Source organism: Ambystoma mexicanum, chromosome 3q (genome assembly GCF_040938575.1).
Source record: "Ambystoma mexicanum isolate Mex_15411 chromosome 3q, UKY_AmexF1_1, whole genome shotgun sequence".
Classification (NCBI taxonomy): domain Eukaryota; kingdom Metazoa; phylum Chordata; class Amphibia; order Caudata; family Ambystomatidae; genus Ambystoma; species Ambystoma mexicanum.
This window is the reverse complement of record NC_090926.1, coordinates 543,034,381-543,054,608: the sequence shown is the minus strand read 5'-3', so window position 1 is coordinate 543,054,608 and position 20,228 is coordinate 543,034,381. Positions and strand designations below refer to the sequence as shown.

Sequence of the window (20,228 nt, the reverse complement as noted above, 5' to 3'; positions counted from 1 at the left end):
TCTGGAGGCGTAATCTAGGCATTGTGAGTTCTCCAGAGTTGCAAACAGGTCTATTTCTGGGAAGCCCCATTGTGTGAAGACGTCGAAGACTATGTCTTCGTGTAACCGCCATTCGTACTCTGAGGGCAGAGGGAAGTCTCTGCTGAGTTTGTCTGCTAGCAGATTGAGTTCCCCTGGTACATGTTGTGACAATAGGAACATGTTGTGTCTGAGAGCCCACTTCCAGATGTTCTGGGACAGCTTGGACAGTCCTGGAGAGTGAGTGCCCCCTTGCTTGTTGAGGTAGTACATGGCTGTGGTGCTGTCCATGACGGCCATCACTGTCTTCCCTTGTAGGTGTGTCTGGAAGGCTTTTAGTGCCTTGAACACCGCAAGTAGCTCTAATAAGTTTATGTGCTTGGAAGCTATGCTCGGAGTCCAAACTCTGTGAGCAGTCTGATGGGATAGGTGAGCCCCCCATCCTGAGAGGGATGCGTCTGTGGTTAGAGTGGCTTCCACTGCGGGGTGGCGAATGGTTTCCCTATTACCAGGTTTTCCTTCGACCACCACAGTAGCGAGAGAACCAAGGCCTGCGAGACCACCACTAGATCGTCCCATTGTCAGCTGGCCTGACACCACTGGCTGCTGAGCCACTCTTTCATTGGGCGCAGGCGTGCGTGAGGTACCAAATAAATACATGACGCCATCATTCTTAGCAAGCGCATTGCTTTGCGTACCGTCACCTCTCTACCGGCCACATATTGAGGGATCTGAAACAGTGTATTTTGGACCCTCTCGTTGGAGGGGAAGACGAGGCCGTCCTTTGTTCGAATTAGAGCCCCTAGGAATTGTTTGATTTGGCTGGGGTCTAAGCTGGACTTCTTCTCGTTGATGGAGAAGCCCAGTTGGAACAAAAGGTCTACTGTCTTCTGGGTGTTTGAGAAGCATGTCTCGTAGGACTCCCCTGTTATGAGCCAATCGTCGAGGTAAGGGTACACCGGTATGGACAACCTGCTCAGGTGGGCCGCCGCCACTGCCAGTACCTTTGTGAATACCCTTGGTGCAGACGCTATGCCGAAGGGTAGCACTCTGAACTGGTAGTGTTTGCCCTCTATCATGAACCTGAGGTATTTTCTGTGCGCTGGCAACATCAAAATATGAAAGTATGCATCTTTCATGTCTAGTGTTGTCATGTAGTCCCCCTGAGATAGCAGGGGAATTACCTCCTGTAATGTTACCATACAAAATGTATGTGGTTTTACAAATTTGTTCGCTGGGCGCAGATCTAGTACAAGGCGCATTGTTAGGTCCTTTTTGGGTACAAGGAAGTACACTGAATAAATACCTTCCATTACCTGAGATAGGGGCACAACCTCTATTGCTCCTTTCTGTAGCAGCTGTTCTACTTCTTGCAGGAGGATGACGAGGTGTTCTGGTGACAGGCGTCGTCCCCTTGGAGGTCTGTAGGTGGGGGACCGATTGAAATCCCTACAGTACCCATGGACTACGGTTGACAATACCCACCGGTCTGATGTTATTCCCTCCCATGCTGATAGGAACGATGTTATCCGGCCCCCAATCGGAGACGCATGGGAGGGGACCCAAACCTTCGGGTCATTTGGTGTTACTTGCCGGGGTGCCTCTGGGGCTGGAGCCCCGGCCTCGGCCCTTGCCACAGCGTTGTCCTCTTTGGTTATACTGGTTACCGGTACCCTGATTAGAGGGCCAGTTGCCCGCAGTGTAATGCTGTTGCTGCTGTTGGCCACGAAAAAAGCGCTTGTTCCCAAATCCCCGCCTGTTTGGAGACTTTGAGATTTGGTCTAAGGTCTTTATGGTGTCGAATTCTTTCTTCGCATTTTCCAGTGCGTCGTCCACTGCCCTTACAAAGAGATTTGACTCTTCTATTGGCTTATTAATGAGTGACGCCTGCGTTTCTGCCTTGAAACCGGAATTGCGAAGCCAGACGTGACGCTTCAGCAGAATTCCCTGCACCAAAGAACGGCCAGCAGTTCCTGCCGCATCAAGAGTGTTCTTAATGATGCTCTGGTTGACCAGAGCTCCTTCTGTAACTGTAGCCAATAAGCGAGTTCTTAGAGGTTCAGGGCTTCTTCGATGTCCTGCTCAAGCTTTCCCCATTGAGCATCAGCATAGCTTGCCAACAATGTATTATTATTGGCAATCCTAATAGAAAACGCTGCCGAGGCGGAAATTCTTTTGCCCAAGGCATAAAGCTTTTTCCCTTCTTTATCTGGGGGTGCCTCGCTGGTTGACAGTGGAACCCCAGCCCTCTTCCTTGTGTTAGTCACCACCAAGGAGTCTGGGACTGAGTGACCCCTGATATATAATGGGTCTGACTGAGAGGGTGAGAACAATTTCTCGATTCTTGGATTGACCCCTCTTACCAGCACGGGGGTGGACAGCAATGGGGTGAGTCGTCTCTTAACCGAGGCGAGGATAGGAATAGTTTGACTAGTGGGAGGTTTTTCTTTAATAATCCTTTCGACAAAATCAGTATCTGGGGTGACCTCCCCAGTTTCAACTTCAAAATGCGCTGCTGCCTTCCTCAGTAGCGCATTGAAGGTGGGCTGATCGTCTACTGGAGATGGGTTCCCGACCGGTGTGGTCTGAGGAGAAGAAATTTCTATAATGTCGGGGTCTGTAGACCCTGATGGCGACTGCCCGGGCTGTGAGCCACCTTTACCTGGGTCCTCCTCGTAGCCCTCCTCACCTGTGTTAGTGTCATCATGAAAACCTTCTTTCTCTTGATGGTCTTCATTATTCACAAACTCATCCTCTTCCTGGAAGTGAGAGTCCTCTTCAGTGAGGTCGTAAGAGTTCATGTCTTCCTGTATGGGGTTAAAGAGCTTCGGGTATTTAGCCCATGGCCCCTCCTGGAGTACCTCCCTTGGCCTCTTGGGTGTCCTATTTTCTGGGATGGCCATGAACCTGTCTAGCTTGTCCATACATGACTGGAACCTCTCTACAGTCAAGTAAGGTAGGCCAGAGCGGTCTGGGAGTGAAAAGGGAGTTTCCTCTCCCTGTAGTTGCTTAGTTCTGTCCCATAGCGTCGAAGATAGAGTCCCTTCGCCTTCTGAGAAACCTTCTCGCTGGCTAGAGTCTTCCGTCGATGGTGGGAGCTGTCCCAGCCTACCCTCTGGCGTCCTCGGCGTTTCTTTGGCCTTGTGAGCGGTTTTCGACGTGTCACCCGCCGTCCGTCTCTGGCCGTCTTTAGAAGCTATACGCGCAAGGCTTTCGGCGATCAGCTTCTCCGTCGAGGGATCGCTCGCCGTCGCGCTAGGCAGTGCGGAGTCTTTACTGGCAACGTTCGCACTCTTGCGAGGCGCGTCGCCTGAGGATTTGGGGTTAGCGCCCTTATTTACAGAAAGCCCAGTCGCCGGTCTCGGAAGCGGTGGCGGGGAGGGCTTGTGACCCTTACGGTCGGCGGAAGACGCCGGTGGACCCGACGCCTCCGTTGACGCTATGGCTGCCTTCGTCTTCGACGAATGCGTGCCATGGGGTATGTCCTTATGTGTTTTTCTGTGTTCGTCCTTGTCGCCGGGGTGTTCATCCCCATAAGCGGGGCGTGAGCCGGGCTTGTCGGGGCCGGATGACGAGGAGCGGGAACGCTCCTTCGAGAGGTCTACAACCTCTGTTGCGGTGGCCGTGTAATCACTGTCCTCATCACACTTGGCGGCGGCGGCAGCTGGCGAGGACTCAGACCTAGACATCGCATAGGCTGCCCACCTTTTGACCCTGCGGTCCTTTAAAGATTTTGGTTTAAGTAACTTACAGGCTGCACAGCCGTCCTCTTTGTGATCGAGGGGCAAGCAACGGTTACACCGTTTATGCTTGTCCTTCCAGGTAAACTTGCCCTTGCAACGTGGGCAAAACCTAAAGGGCGTCCTCTCCATAGCTAAGGGCATAAAATGTGATTACGACCTCGAAAGAGAGGGAGGGGAAAGAGAAAGGCATTCTCAGAGTGAAACAAAGAAATGACCAATAGCCCCACTCTCCCTACTGTGTTAGGCCGGCGAGGCCAGGCCACGTGTTCGGCAGCGCCGAAGGATCTCCTCCGCTCGTCCCTCCGTCGAAGATCTTGCTCAGCGGAGAACAGCTTGGCAGCTATGTCGAGGGAGGAATCTATGTGATAGTTAATAATAATAAACGACCAAGGGTCGAGGAAATGATTTTGCAATGTCTCTCGAGGAGCTCTGCATAAAGGCGACCAATAACTGGGCGGAAAAAAACAATCTGAGGGACCTCGACGCGTGAGGGGTTGTGGGTACACTGCACGTCACTATAGGGATAGTGTTACAGACACGCCTTGTCGACGTCCCCTTTTCGACTACGAAAAACAAAATGCAATACTCCGCAGTGACCATTGGATGTCGGACTATGTGCACAGCATGCGATTCTAAGCAGATTAACAAACATCAGAAAACCATTTATGGTGTCAATCTTCTACAAAGACGTTTCTTAGCCCACACTTCATGCAGGTGTTTGAAGAGGCTGCGGCTTTCCTTCTTCACTTCAGCCATGCTGAGGAGGCGCGAAGTAGGTCTCAAGACTGGGCTTTCTCGAAACTTCGACGATCGACGAAGATGCAAGCCGGTAGCGGAGCCTTGCTGCCTGTCTCTATCCTTTGTTGAAGACGATGAATCAAAAAAAGAAAAAAAAATACATTCGGTCAAAATCTAACTATTTTGCAAAACATTTACGAAAAAACACAAAATATGGGGACTTCCAACACTGAAGATGGCCACCAGGGGTGGAGCATAGGGAGAGGACTGTCATTGGATGGGGACATTAAGACCCGGAGGACATTGTTTGGTTTAGACAAGAAATACAGTTTTAAAGTGAAAGTGACACTTTTCTTTTACAGAGGATTCCCAGCCCGACGATGGGGAATATTCATGAGCATGCCAGACCCCATGCTGGAGAAAGTTACCATTTGTTAGTGACTTGAGTAAGCCTGCATAGTTCATTTTACCTTATGTTGGGAGTTCCAGCCAGGTGTGTAGACCTGGGTAGACCTTTTTCTTGATGACAAGTCTCGAAAGAATCGTCACCACATGTAATTTCATACTACACTAGAGTCCATGTAGAAAACAACTGTGCTATTGCCAGTCTGGATAAAGGCACTCCGAATTGTAGGTAGAAATGACATGAGGATCAAAAGCATAGCTTTATGTTTAAGCATATGTTTGTTCTTGCCCAACCCTAAAGGACTCAAAAGCTCATGAATCTCTCGGGAGCCTAATGTGGCATACCAGTGAACAGAGGGCTTTGTCGCTAAGCAAATTGATGGTACCTGTTGGAAGAAGTACACTATTCTTATCAGGTTCTGATATCGTCTACGAAAAGATTAGTAGTGGAGATCCTCATTGACTGAGAATCCCTGGCTTGATTCGAGTTTCCCCGCAAGGTGCAGCTTGAAGATGCACAAGTAAAACCTATTAAAAAGTTCTCTGGCAGACCATGCTGGTTGATGGTGCGTCACCAAGTTAACCAGAGGCCGGGGCAGTGTGGGAAGCATTCCCTGACTACTCCCAAAGCAGGGTCTCACTACATTACCGACGTGGTGTTTTTGCCACGTAGGGAAATCATGCAGTGCTGACCCCTTGGAGTTATATACTCTTTGCCCCACCCCCCTGCTTCAATTGGTAACAGAAATTCAATATAAAAAGGAGAGAGGTGGTGAGTGCAGGGGGAGGACAGGACTTCTATATAACATCAAAAGCAAGCAACCCATAAGGCACTTCCTAAGGACACACACTCATTCAGCTAACATTATTTAGACAGACAGAGTCCGCCCTGAGGGCAGGGCCAGTGCCAGAGAGAGAACCGTCTAAGGAGAGAGACGAGCCAACCCCAAGAACAACAACAGGGCTGTAGGCCATCCACAGGGGCTCAGCTCAGCTCATCAACCACATCCCATCCCAGCTACCTAAAGAAACACACCTCAGTTCCCTTACACTAGAGAGGGGCTGGAAAGAGGACAAGGCCCTATAAAAAGGCAGTTTGACATAGGTGAACAGAGACTGGAAGAGAGGCCCAGAAGGCGGGGGTAAGAAGAAGGCGGGGGTAAGAAGAGGGCAGGAGGCTGCAGGGGAGGCACAGAAGCCTGAGTGAAGAAATATCTATGGGGTGGTAAGCAAAAGGGCCAGAAGGTTGGGAGCTGAGCGACCCAGTGACCACCTGGGAGCACATAGATGCAGAGGCCTAGGAGAGACCCATAGAGTTCGGAAAAGAAAGACCCATAGAGGTTGGAAAAGAAAGACCCATAATGTCAGGAATTTGGGAGCAGTGGATCCTCACAGGGCCTCTGCAGCCGGAGCCACCAAACAAGGGCTAATAAGCCCAGGATAAGTTTTGTGTTTGGGTCCTGGACTGCGCTAGGACTATGTTTCCAGTGAGGCTTAGTGGCAGTGGGCCGTCGCGACGGTATGTCCTCATAAGCTCTGCCTCTGCCAGCTCTGATTATTCAGTAGTGGAGGAGTGGTCACTGTTCTACCGGTTGCTTTGGCTGGCCCTGGGCTCCATCTCAGAAGCCTCAATCCCTTGTTCACATCGGAAGACGCCAGGTAGTTGCTGCTGGCTCGCTGCCCTCGCATGCTGTGCAAGCCTTTTATCTACACACCGACATCAATGTGCTCGGGGAGGCTTCTGGCGGCTCCCTGAGCAGCAGATAAGTGCATGTCTGATGGTATTATTTGCTAAGAATATTTGGGCAGATAAGGGCACTTACTACCGCTTGTGCATTTGGGTGTTACGCCAACCACTCTGTGTGAGTAACAGGGTGTTGGCTGGCTTTCACTCCCAGAATTTGACAGGTGCAACGTTATTACACGGAAAGGCATGCCATAAGACAGTGTGCAGTTTGAGGGTTAAACAAACTTCTGGTGAAAGTCATGAATTAATAGTGTCATGTCTGTATTCATTTGCTTACCGATATTGTGACTGTAACACAGTATTTATGTCACAACTACTGTTTGTTGCTTCTCATGTGAAATGTTAGCTACTCGTAGTCATGCATGTGGCTTTCATGTTTGTTTGGCAAGAGTGTGCCATAAGTCAGGGAAAAGGTTACATGCGATGCACAGTAGAGAACTCCGCAGGAGTATCAGGATACCAGAAGTGGGCAGATTTACGAGTAAAAGGGTATGTCCACTTGCACATCCAGCTGTGGGTGTTACAGCATTGTTTCCCCTCAATTATCCTCCTTACCTATCCATTCACGTTCCCGAACCCTCTTTCTGGTTTTCTTATCTACTCTGTACCTATCCACAACAACTCCCTAACCCTCTCCACCTCTTCCCCCATTGGCTACCTTGTGGTGACCTGTTGCATGGCAATCAGGAACCTATGCCAACCAAGGTGGGAGGGTCGCACTCCATTCAGCTCCAGTGGGCACAGAGGAGTCGTGACAATTACTCCTCCAGGTATGACACAGAGGTGAGAAGAGAAAGAGAAAGACCCACAGACGTGGGAGGAGAAAGACCCAAAGTGCTCAGAGAAGAACAACCCAAAGGGCTGGGAGTCAAGAGATTGCCGGGACCAAGAGAAATCATAACGTACCCCCAATTTTTTGGTGTCAGAGTTTGACAGATGTTTCTTGGACATGTTAGCCCGTGTTGCCCCCATTACCTCTAAAGGTATAAGGGAGAAAGAAAATTATCAAAAATTGTATAGTGAGGCTTTACACGTAAGAAAAAAAGGAAAGCGGAAAGAGCCTGGATGAAAGACCAATCTCCAGCAAAAAGGGAGGAATGGAAAATTATTGAGAGAACATACAGGTCAGAAGTCTTACTCGCCAAACAAATCTTTTCTAGATAATCAAATTACCCAAGCAGAAAATAATTCTAAGAAACTGTTTCAGATCCTGAGGGACCTTGAAAAGCCCCAAGCTATGATACGAAAATGTACTCCCACTAATATATACTGTAAAAACATCCAAGCTGCCTTTGCAGCAAAATGTTCGACAGCCCAAGCGAAAATCCAGGCTTATTTGACTCGGAGGGAGCAAAGGAATCCTAGTATCTCACCTGATGCCCCCCATCAACGCCCTTCTTCGGGTTTTGAATTTAGGAGCATAACTAAGGATGCTCTCACTAAAATCATGAGCAACATGAGGCCAACTACTTGGGCAGGAGAGCACCTACCATCGCAAATTATTCTGAACAACAAGAATTTGTTCCTTTCCGTTCTTACCCGTCTGAGGCTTTGAAGAGGGTCTATGTTACTCCTCTACTAAAAAAACTGGGCCTTGATCCCAAAGATTACAGTAACTTGGACATGGAGGGCTTCTTGTTCATCCTCTGACAAACTGGCCTGTTGTCTGCTCCAAAGGCAATACCAACTCTCTGTCCTCACCAAGAAGAGAGCCCACATTCAAGCCTGTGTCTCTGCGGCAGCTAACAACTCAGCCAAACTCTTTAAAATCTGCAAGGAGCTGGCCAGCCCTGCTGCCGTCTCCCGCCCCCCTCCTGTTGCCTACCAGGCTCTTTGCAATGCCCTTGCATCTCACTTTATCTCAAAAACTCAGGACATCCTGACCACCCTCTCCTCCCCTCATCTCCCCTTCTGTGCATGCTGACACTCCTTTAGCCACCCCCTCACCCTCTTTCTCGCCCTTTCGTCTTTGCTCCCCGATGAGGTTGCTAGGCAAGCCCGATCTATGAAAGCCTCGTCAAAGTAGGTTCATCCCTGTTCCTCTAAAACCATCAAGGACCACATGGATATCCTCGCTACGGCCCTTGCCGATTTCTGCAACCTCTCCTTTGCCTCAGGAGCCTTCCCCTCCCTGCAGCCTCTTCTCAAGAAACCCACAGCTGACCCTTCCTGTCCGGCTAACCATTGCCCAATTTCTATTACTCCCTTTCTGGGCAAACTCGTGGAAAAGCTGGCCATCTCTCACATTAACCTTCATTCTGATTCTGGTGGCTATCTCCACGACCATCAGTCTGGCTTCAGAGCTGCCAGAAGCACGGAAACTGCTCTCCTGAACATTTGGGAAGATCTGTCCTCCAACCTTGACTCTAACATTCCCTCTGTCCTCATCCTACTCGATCTCTCTTCTGCCTTTGACATGGTCAACCATACCATCCCACTCAACCGTCTCTGTGACAACCTGGGTATCACTGATCAGACTATGGCCTGGCTGACCTCTTTCCTCTCTGATCGACACTCCCTGGTCCAAATTGGGTCCTTCCTATCATCTATCTCCCTTTCTACCTTTGGTGTTCCCCAGGGGTCTAACCTCTCGCCCTGGCTTTTCAACCAATACCAGGAAACGCTCGGCCACTGCATTGCCATTTTCTGCGTCAATTTTCAGTGCTATGCTGACAACACTGAACTCATTTTCTGGCTTTCCTCAGCCACCTCCTCTCATCTCCGACAGCCTAACTGCCATTCAAGATTGGAGTGCCGCCACCAACGGTCTTTGCCTGAATGCCACCAAGACAGAGATCCTCCTCATCTGCACATCTTTCACCTCTCTGGCCAGCCTCCCTTGGCCCTCCCTCCTCCTACCCCCACCTCTGAGGCCAAGAACTTCTGGGTCATCTTTGACTCCACACTTCCTTCTCTGCCCACATCTCTGATGTCTCTAAAAAGTCAAACTTCCTACTTCACCTCCTCAGAGGTAGTCTGCGTTTTCTCTCCTTCCCCCAGAAGCACACTGTCTCCCAAGCCCTGGTTCTCTCTAGGTTGGACTATTGTAACAGCCTTTTTCTAAATCTACCTGCCTCTACTCTCTGCCCTTTACAACTAATCCAGAACAGGACTTCAAGACTTGTCTTTGGCCTCAAGCCCTGGGATTGTATCTTTCAAGCCCTGAACTCTCTCCATTGGCTCCCAGTGGATGCAAAATTCAAAACCTTCTGCATTGTACACAAGGCTTTCTGCGGCCTGGGTCCAAAATACATTCAGCTATTCCTCCGCAAATACCTCCCCTCTCGGGCTCTTCGCTCCTCCACCTCTAACTCCCTCAGGGTCAGTCATTATTCAAAGAAACGAGCCGGGGGTAGATCTCTGTATTCGCCTAGAGCCTCCCTCTGGAACAGCTTCCCTGTCACTCTGAAACTTGAGGAGAACCATCTTTGGTTCTGGAAGCACCTCAAGACCTTCCTCTCTGCTTCTGCCTTCGCCCCTCCACTCCCCTGCTGATCTGTTTTCTTTCGGCACCGTGCACCTGGCCTACCTTCAGTCTTCCAGGCCCAGGTACCTGCTCACCCTGCCTCCCACCCGCACTGCATCCAGCCCACCCTTTGCACTGGGGTCTGCATCGGTACCCATAAAGCCCCGACCCCTTTTTTCTATCTTCCTGTACTTATCAGACATACTCTGTCTGCTGCCTTACACCCAGCACTTGCCAATTGCTGGCTGCACTACCACTGTTTGTTGCCTTTATTATCTATTTATTATTTATTTATTATTTATCTGTTTTTCCTTTGCCCCGCACTTTCCACTTCTCCCCCCCTTCCATGCACTTTCCCTCTCCCATGCACTTGCACATTCTCAATGTCTCTGGTCCTAGTAAGATCATTGTTTTTGTTCTCCCTTGTTCCCCTCCCTTGCCTTGTCACGCTTTGAAACACTTGTGTATGAGCACGATATAAATAAAATATCAATATCAACTTCAGACCTATAACTAATGCCCATTGTTCTTGAGGATCCTGGACAAAGTGGCTAGTATACAGCTCCAAGAATATCTGGACAAATCTGGAGCATTTCATCAAAGACAATTGGGTTTCCTTACTAATTATGGGACGGAGAGTGCAGTTAGACATGAAGTTAAAGATGCTTCAGGTCATGATCAAGGCAAGGTCGGGCTGCTGATGTTGGACTTAGCAGCTTTTGACCTTGTTGACCATGACCGGATACTGGATGGGTTCAGGGTTTCGGGTGGCATGTCAGGTAATGCCTTGGCATGGATCAAGTCCTTTTTGAAAGGTCCCTACTACGGGTTGTGTGGGCTAACGCCTGGTCCTCGGAGGAACTCTTGAAATGGGGAGTCCCTCAGGATGCATGTATGTCCCCTTGCCTCTTTAACATGTACTGCCGCTCATTGTTTAACTTGTTGTCCAGGCCGGGTGTCCATTTTGCAACTATGCTGATAACACCCATCTTGTTTTCGAATTGAGCGGCAAGTACACCGAAGATCTGGATACTGTGAATAAAGTCTATACTGCAATCCAATAATGGATGATTGAAAAGGGCATGTGCCTAAACGCCAAGATAACAGAGATGATGGTCTTTGGCTCACCTCAGGTAACGTCCAAGTTGGACCCTCACTATGCAGTTTTTTGTGTGAAAGGCTAAGATATCCCTACTGTGGAAAAAATGAAGACACTGGGAATAATTTTTGAGTCACTGAATACTAATGCTAACATAGAGAGTGTATTTTAACTTGTTCACTACACTACACAGTGTTTAAGTTAAAAAAAAACGTTGTGAAACAAACTTGAACTTGGTCTGTGAACACTTCATGATGCCTTAACAGCGTAAAAAACCAAGGAGTGGGGGAATCTACACGCGGAGCAAGCCCCATGCAAACTAGTCATGGATGAATTGAGAGACTGTTCAAAGGTCATAAGAGAAAAAAAGAGTGTGAGAGATTATCTCAATAAAGCTGTAAATAGCATATCCCTAAGGAGAGCATCAAGTCCAGAATAGCTTTTCAAGAGCTCATGGAGCAGATATCCAGCGTTTTCTGATGTACTAAGAAACTCAAGTACAAGAGAAAGACATTTCCATACAGAGACTATCAAGAAATACGAAAAAACCCAGGAGAAGAAAGGACTTCTCTTGGCTGAAGTTAAGTTAGTTATATTATTGGTAGGGTCAGGTAGAGTTGGGTTTGGACCAATGGCATTTTTACTTTGGGACATCCTGATGACAGACAACCATCCTTAGTTTCTTTAGATAGGGTTGTGGGATCCCTTCAGCAATTGGGAAAGTTATGCCTTTGTGTTCCTAATTTCATCAAATAGAGTCCATAATGCCCTTAATGTGTCAGATTCTTCTTCCGACCCACCACACTGGTCACAGCTGACTTGGCATCTAGACCCTGTAATGCAGGGAATAGACTTGATGGAGAAAAAGAAAAGCTCCAGCCCTGTCTCCTAGAAAAGGATATACATATGGGCCAGGGAGCATTCACAAGAGAGGTTATCCTCATCTTTTTGATTATATTGAAGGTCACTTTGCACCGTGCTCCTGTGGTGTCCAATTTCACAAGTATGTAAGAAAGAAAACGGTGTGTATTAGTAATAGAGTGGGGAAGGTTTGCTTACACCACGCCCTTATGGTCTCAGAGGGCCTCACTGAAGGTAAGGTGGTGCACTGTGAGGGTCTGGACTGCCAATGTGTGTACTTCATTTTAAAAGATGGCCCACAAATGTCGAAAGCATCAACTGATTTTGCAATAACAGAGGATGTAAATGTATGGGATGTAGCAGAAAACATTTGCAAATTCCATTTCTAGAGAAGTGTCTAGTCAGATGGCCCTTGTATAAACCCCCAAATATGACAGAATAGTATTTATGCAAGAACCAATAGTTCTCAGCTTTTGGGTATTTATTATAAGTGCTATCATTCCCTCATATCCAAACTATAGAAGGTGCTCTAGTTTCAAATCTCCCAGTGACTTTCACCATTGGGATGCCCTTATAAGTTCCTTATAAGCCTCAAGAATGCTCAGCTCAAAAGCGATGGGCCAACTGCTATGGTTTAATGTTTAGCTGGAAAAGAACCCAGTGAGGTTGAAGCTGGGGTATAGTAACAGCTAACGAATGTGCAGTAGTAGCAACGGCCATCGGATGAAGCACCCAGACCATGAACATTGACTGCACAGTGCATGTGTCTAATGAGGAATTCTGCAAAAACTGTCACTATGAGAGGATGAAAGCTTTAACTACTGTAGGATAGAGGTGTCTAATGGTGAGTCTTCCTGGGAATATTCGGAGAAGTCGATTCATAGTACATGTCCTAAGGTAAAAAGTAACTCTGAAAAGGGACTCACTCTTCCAGCTGCAAGCTGGCAATCTATAATGAGTTATTGAAATAAGGCAGGAAGATGGGTCTTAATGAAGACATGTAAACTCCTTGTAGAGTTGGAATTCTCAGGCTGTGCAGTCAGTCAGCGTCTGGTTACCAGTGCATCTCCATATCCCTCTTCAACCTTTAAATAAAATGGACACCAAGCGCCAAACCAAGTACCTCCGTAAGTAGGAGTCATTCATAATTGGCAAGACTGTTCTGACTTTTACCATTTGACAAGGCAGGAAGAATAATAGCTCAGTGGGGCTCTAATGCTTAAGAGGCCTGGCCAGCATCTGTATGCTTTCTCCAAATTAAACCTCAAACTGTGAGAATTTGGAGGATAACTTTCTTCTGAGCAAAGTTACACAACAATCCATTTAATAAAGCCAACAAGCCAGGGTTGCAGTCAACACTATTCCATGAGGTGTCTAAAGATGAAAACATTTGCATCATGGGGTAAAACAAAGGATATCATCTTGGAACCTTTCCCACACAAGGAGCGGTTTGCAAAATACCATGTCGGTTCCATTTACTCAGCATTACTTGCACCAAGGGACAATCTCAAAGGTATTTCTGTTTGGCAGTCTGTCTATAGATGAAAAAGAGTAACAGCCACCCATGGTTACTGTTGGTTAATTAATGTGTTTTGTTAAGGACAACCAAAACCAGTTTGTAGTTGGGACCACCAAAATATTGGTTGGTCCAGGATAGCATTACATCTGCATTACTTATCCAGACAATGCGTGTCATGCTGGTGCACAGGTTTGTTCTATCAAATGAGACCACACAATGATAGGGAGGAAGTTTCCAAAACCCCTAGAATGTTAAACTAACGTGGAAAACCAAGGCGTAAGCTGTTTATCTCTTGCTTTTATGATAATGCATGGATTCATTATATTTCAAGGTGCAATGAGGGCACCAAACAGGATATACATTTCGGCTGAGCTTTCAAATAACACATGGTATTCGACCAGCATCTATGTTCTTACTGGCAGAAAACCTATAGGAAACCCTATTGATTCTTATGGAATATGCTTGACTTTACGACATGGTAAGAGCAAGCATAGGAATCTAGTGTAATTGCCTCCTGTACTCGTTAATTGTGGGAGGTAGTTGTACTTTGTCCAAAAAGGAGTGGAAGGGTGAAGAGTAAAGAAGATTGTACCTGTGTTTTACTCTTTTTGCACTCAATTTTGGAAATGAACAATATTGCACAGAGAGGTCCTTTTCAACTAAGTGCAAGTAAGCAATTTCCTCTTCACTGCAATTGTTGAAATGTGTATTTAAAAAATGACCCCCTAGGACATTTAATAAATCGAGGGAGGTAATCTTCAGGAATTGCGACTCACTTTAGTATAGCTATGAATCAACAAGCTGCTCATTCTTTTAATTACAGAACGTGCAACACGAACCAAAAAGATGACCCTTGCAGTTATCAAGTCCCTCTTCCAGAGCATTGGACCTTTACAGTTGTTTATTCTGTTTGTTTCTATTCTACTCCTGCTACACTTATCCTCATCTTCACCCCTACCTCCCGCTTTCCCACACAGAACACAATTTTGTTTACCCTGAGTGTGGACACAATACGCCACCCTCTTGACAAGCCTCAGTGCCATATGACAACTTTGGTGGCGATTGGTGTGGTATGAAAGCTCACTAAAGCACAAAGTCTATCATAGGTGGCTACCGTATCGGATGCTAAGATGCTAATATGCTCTCCTTCAAAACCCTGGCCTGAACACTCATTCTCAGATTGTGCAGATAAGTATATTATATCATTAGCTAGCATTGGCTCTACTGTGATACTACTTATGTACGACTTATTAAAATAAAAGCTCCAGCAATGAACAATGAAGAAAAAGTATACCTGGTGATATAATATAAGTTATTTGCAATGGCTGCCTCATAATATGGTATATACACCTGAGCATAATGTTGTGGTCATTAGTGTGTAAGGTACAAGCTCAAAATAGAGGTATTACATGCAGAACACCAAAGCAGGAGTCACGTCACAAACTCAATTTAAAACTACTGACACCATTCTGGAGTACCACTTAGAAAAGTAAAAAATAAAAAAACAGCAATAATTACACATAAAGCGACTTTGTAGCTTCAGAAGGAAAACCTTGATTGGCAACCCTAGCAGTTCCTTGAAAGGGTTAATTTCAGCGATTACACACGTCTTGACTAATCATTTAAGTCTTTTGAAGGAAATGGGAAATTTAATTGTTGGCATGCGGATTTCAGGAATTGCATGACATGCAAAAGAAAGAAAAAAAAGAAAGAGTCGAATAGCATAGCTCATGCAGCGAAAAAAGATGGATGTAGGCCTTTGCTGAATTCCTTCACCAGATGCTGAAGCAGACACTGACCTTGGGGAAGTAGGTATTTTGGCGTTTTCACATCCGTTACTTTCATGCAAAGCTTGGGATTCATTTTGATCATCCATGATTCTCACTCGCTTTCTTTCTTTTAAAGGCATTTCAGTGACTTCATCTTTTTTAGGACTCAGTAAGTTGCCGGATGCTCCCTGTGAAGCGTGTTCTGTAAATGATATTCCAATAATGTTTTCACCAAGATCTTTAGGTTGCACGTTTTTCTCCTCCATGTTCCCAGAAAGGGTATCGAGCACTGAAACACCATCAGCAAGTAGAGAACCAGAAATGTTGTCGACTGGAAGTATCTCTTGCTTCCTTTTTATAGTGCGCAGCTTTGTCATTTCTGTAAAAAAATTACATTCTCCATTTATTTAAATATTACAGAACAATTAGCAAACCAACAGGCAAGCCATTTACATGAAGAAACAAGCAATACGCATGGCTTTTTTTTTCACACAAGCCAAACTATATGTGAATGGATCATTGTGTGGCTGGATGGATTAGTGGGATAATGGTGGGGTTTGTGTGGCTAGAGAGATGGGTGCATTTATGGGAATCTGTTAGTGGGTAGATGAGTGGGATATTAGTAAAAGGCTAGCAACCAGCCTTCTCAATAGGGCATGGGAACCGATCTTTGTTAGGGGTGGGAGGCCTCCCATGTTGTCATTCAGAGCCAGCCCTACCCCCAATGTGGACGTGGAAGCAAAGAGGGTTACAATTCCAGTTCGCTCTTCACCCCCCATGCCAGAATGTGTGCAGACCCTTACCCTCCAGGCTTACTTCTTTCTTCAGATGCTGGCCAGTACAAGTGAGTGAAAACATCAGCACCCCATGATTCAAACAAGAAAGAACTGAAATGAACAGCCACAGCCCCACAGAGACCAGCTCACAGCAGCACAACTACCCGAGATAGAGATACACAACTGTTGCAGCCACGCATCAGAACGGCGTGGATAACCTTGTCGCTAGCGCAGCCGAGTCCACTAGCTAGCTTGCTTTGACAAAAGAAGTTGCCTTAGGCCACCAGGGAGGAAGAGGGGAAAGGGCTTATCCTCCCACAAATATATAGAGATGGACTACAAGGACGGGGCCCAAATCGCAAATTGGCAAGGCATAGCCCCGTTTTCAAGACCCCTGCACATGCAGGTCCTGGGAGGACGAGAAAAGGCCAGATTAGTTAGTGAAAAGTGAGAAATGTGTACAGGGGAAGAATACTGAAGCGGGAGCAGGGGGCACCGGCTCTTGCTGTTATACTCCAATAATACCTGCAGGAGTCTGCTACCTCTGGAGGTACGAGGGAATGCCATTTGTGAAGGCATCATGAAGTACGACACAGACAACAGATTCAAGATTCAAAATAAAGTCATTTATTAACTCAAATGTCAGGATGGTAGAAGGCCTAACTTGCCCTATGCTAAGGTGGGATTTTCATACCTGAATGAAACTAAGGAACATCCGAGTCAAAGGGTTCAACGTAAAAGTCTGTCTGTGCCCAAAACCTATGCTTGCCCTCACAACTAAAGCTAAAATGTGTAGGGATGTCAATAATCAAATAAATGGTGATTAAAACTAAGTTTTGAGCTGTTTCCAGCTCTCAGCTTCTTCTTCAGCTCTTGGACTTACCTCTCCCACTCAGGGTAACGCAGTTCTACACAATCCACGGGGTTCCATTCCCGAAGTTCAAAACAGCGCAGTAAAAAAAAGATGGTCTCAAGGCTTCTTCTCCCTTCCCCAAGACTTCAGCTGCGGCAGGCAAGGGAGCCGACTTATGAATTTCCCAGGGGGTGCCCAAATGTAGGAAGTGACATCACCGGCAGTTATATGACCGCATGTGCACGTAGTCGCCAACTTGGTGCAAGGGGATGGGGCGCAGAACAGTGGAAACATTGGCTAGCTTGTACTGCATATACTAAAGTCAAGTAAGAAGAGGAGGTTTCAGCCTTCCAGTTGCATTCCAGAAGGCCATCACTACCCCTACTCCACCCCTCTATAATCATCAAGGTTGTAGTACCCCTCAAAAGGCAGAGCAACACACGTAGGATGGGAAAACGAAATGCCAGCCCATCCTGTGAGTGTGTCACACCTTAGAGCAAAGACTGTGCATGTGCCTCCTACCTTGGAGCACAATCTCACTAATTTGGTGCAAATCTTGTAAGCAGGAGCATGGGAATCCCCTGCGTGTGTGTGTGGGCTGCAGACTCCGGATCCCATGCTCACTTCTTCAGTGTGAAATTCTGGCCAAGGCTAAGGCTAAGGCTTTGTGGGCAAGCATTCAGGATGGGTCTCACACTTAAACAGTGTGATATATTGAGTAGGCACCTCACCCCTTGGAGCATAGTATCACCTGTTGCTGGTAATCTCACAACTGAATGTACAGTTTCAATCTTGGTCATCTCAGTGACCCCATGTATATTAATGGAGTCAGTCTCCCATCTGGGAAGACAATTCTATATTCTGATATTTTACAGGCACAAGCCTTCTATCTCTTGCCCCATGGCGGTTTCCAACATCCTGAGTGGCAGTTTATGGACAGCAGGCAGCTTGGGACATGCCTGTTGCCAACTGAATATAGACAGATCTACTATTTTGACACTGGGAGAGTGCCATGAATCCACATTCGTGGTGAAGAAGTACTCAACATAGAGAACACAATGGTATAGTGTTGCAGTCCTGCTGAGAAATGACAATTCGGTCTGTTTAAATGAAAAGCAGAGTGGCTGAGAGGTACACGCACTGTGCCAGTAAAAATAAAGCAGCTGTGGTGGGTGGAAGTGCTGTTTCGATGGCATCAAGAGTATGCAATTCCCTGCAGGGTAGTGTTGGTCATTTCCTATTGAAGTATAGCGGCCCTGTTGAGAAGTGCGATTAAAAGTGAAGCTGTCCAGTAATCTGGATCAGTGCTTCCCCATAAAAGGTGTAGAAGCCTCTGTGAGAAGTGGCACTACTGTGCCAACGGTGAGAAGTGTAGTATTTTCACATGAACTATGCTTAAGCACTTTGGGTTATTGAATAGTGCTGCTACATTCCGAGTAATTCCATCCCTTTAAATATTTTAGCTCTTGTATAACCACAACAATGTTGAGTTATTCTGATGATGATGAAGATGATATCAAACGTGCTCAATAGTTCTGGTTCTGTATCATTAAATGTACTTCAGATCTGCAGAGTCTCGGGAGGATAGCTCAGGGGCAAGGTGCTCGCCCTGGAAGCAAGACGACACGGAGCAACACAGGTTTGATCACTTGGTCCGCGCTTAGAAACCTCTCGGTATTACGCGCATTATAATTAATCAATAAAAATGAATAAATCGGGTGAGAAGTGCTAATCCTTGTAAGAGTGTAGCAGCTCAACTGAGAAGTGCTAATGTTGTCCAATCAAAAGTATAGCAGCCCCACTAAGATGAACTAGCATTGCCTCAACAAAAGCATAGCATTACCGCTGAGAAGATTCAACAATTATAGAAGCCCTGTTGGGAAACAGCAGTACTACCCCATCAAGAGTATAGCGAGCTAACTGAGGAGTACCAGCATTGCCCCATTTCAGATATGGCTAGCTCTACTAGAAAGTGCTGGCTCATATAGATTACACATCCCTGCTGAGAAGTGCTGTTACTGTCTCTATAGAAGCCCAATAGGTCTGCACCATTAGAGTGACATCAGCCCTGCAAGTACTGTCCCATTGAATGGTATTACACTGAACAAGGATAACAGTATGGCAATGTCCATTCTGGGTTCTATGTGATAATTCAGCATTTTGAAGAACAAATACAAAAAAGACCGATTTATTTCAGCCGGTTTGTGTGGTCTTCAAAATGCCGAATTATCACATTCTACTGCCCCCCGCCAAACCCCTCAAGAAGGTGATCCCACCTAACCCCACACTCTCCCCACCCCCCCTCACATTCTGTTTCCTTCCTTAGAATTCAGGGGAGTTCCCTCCCTCAACGCCTCCCTTCCCCACCCATAGCATTCACCTTCACCACATGCACACTCAGAGACATGCAAATAGTCTCATTTGCCCTCTCCCTGCCGCCTGCCTCCGCAGATGCAATGGATGCAATAAAAGAGGGGTGCACATATGTAGAGGTACACCAAATCCAAAACGATTTTTATAAATTGAGGGACAGATGCAAAAGATTTTTATAAATTGAGGGACAGATGCTGCATCTGCCCCTCAATTTATAAAAATTGTTTTGGGTTGGGTGTACCTCTACATCTGTGCACCCCTCTTCCAAAGAGGTGTGCACAGATGTAAAATACACTCAACCCAAGACGATTTTTAGAAATGGAGGCACAGACGCAACCTCTTGCTTTGCATCTGTGCCTTAATTTCTCATAATCTTTTGGGTTGGTTGTACCTCTACATCTGTACACCCGTGAACATATGTAGAAGTATACCCAACCCAAAACGATTTTTAGAAATTGAGGGACAGATGCAAAGCAAGAGCCTCTTGCTTTGAATCTGTCCCTCAATTCTAAACATTGTTTTTTTACCCGGGCCGCCAGAGAGAGACACAGTATGGATGGAACAAAGGGCCATCCATACTGCGTCTCTTCTCTGCGGCCCGGGGGGGCTCAGCCCCGACTTCATTCTGCCAGCGGGTGCCCGTGCCCTGGACCACCCGCGTACTGGGCGCCCCTGGCGCCAGGTATACTTCTTTCAGTCTTTTAAACAATGGGGTTATGAAAGTTCAGGGTTCACTGGTCTATGCGCAGTTCTCAGACCACATGGTCCACCCACCATAGTTCAGGCAACCAGGATCCTTTTCTTTGTTGGTCTCCTTGCTTTGGTGGACAATATTCACCCTTCTCTGGCCTCTCCTTGGTA

The 20,228-nt window shown here is 46.7% G+C and overlaps 1 protein-coding gene across 6 annotated transcripts in view; it reads right to left on the bottom strand.

The window, feature by feature from the left end:
* Positions 1-20,228, bottom strand: part of SPDL1 (spindle apparatus coiled-coil protein 1) — a 739,625-nt gene that overhangs the window by 85,358 nt on the left and 634,039 nt on the right. For all 6 annotated transcript variants that reach the window (XM_069654308.1, XM_069654305.1, XM_069654307.1 and 3 more), the window contains one exon: positions 15,396-15,744. In XM_069654308.1, coding sequence (XP_069510409.1) covers positions 15,396-15,744 — 349 coding nt within the window. The remainder of the gene's footprint in view (positions 1-15,395; positions 15,745-20,228) is intronic.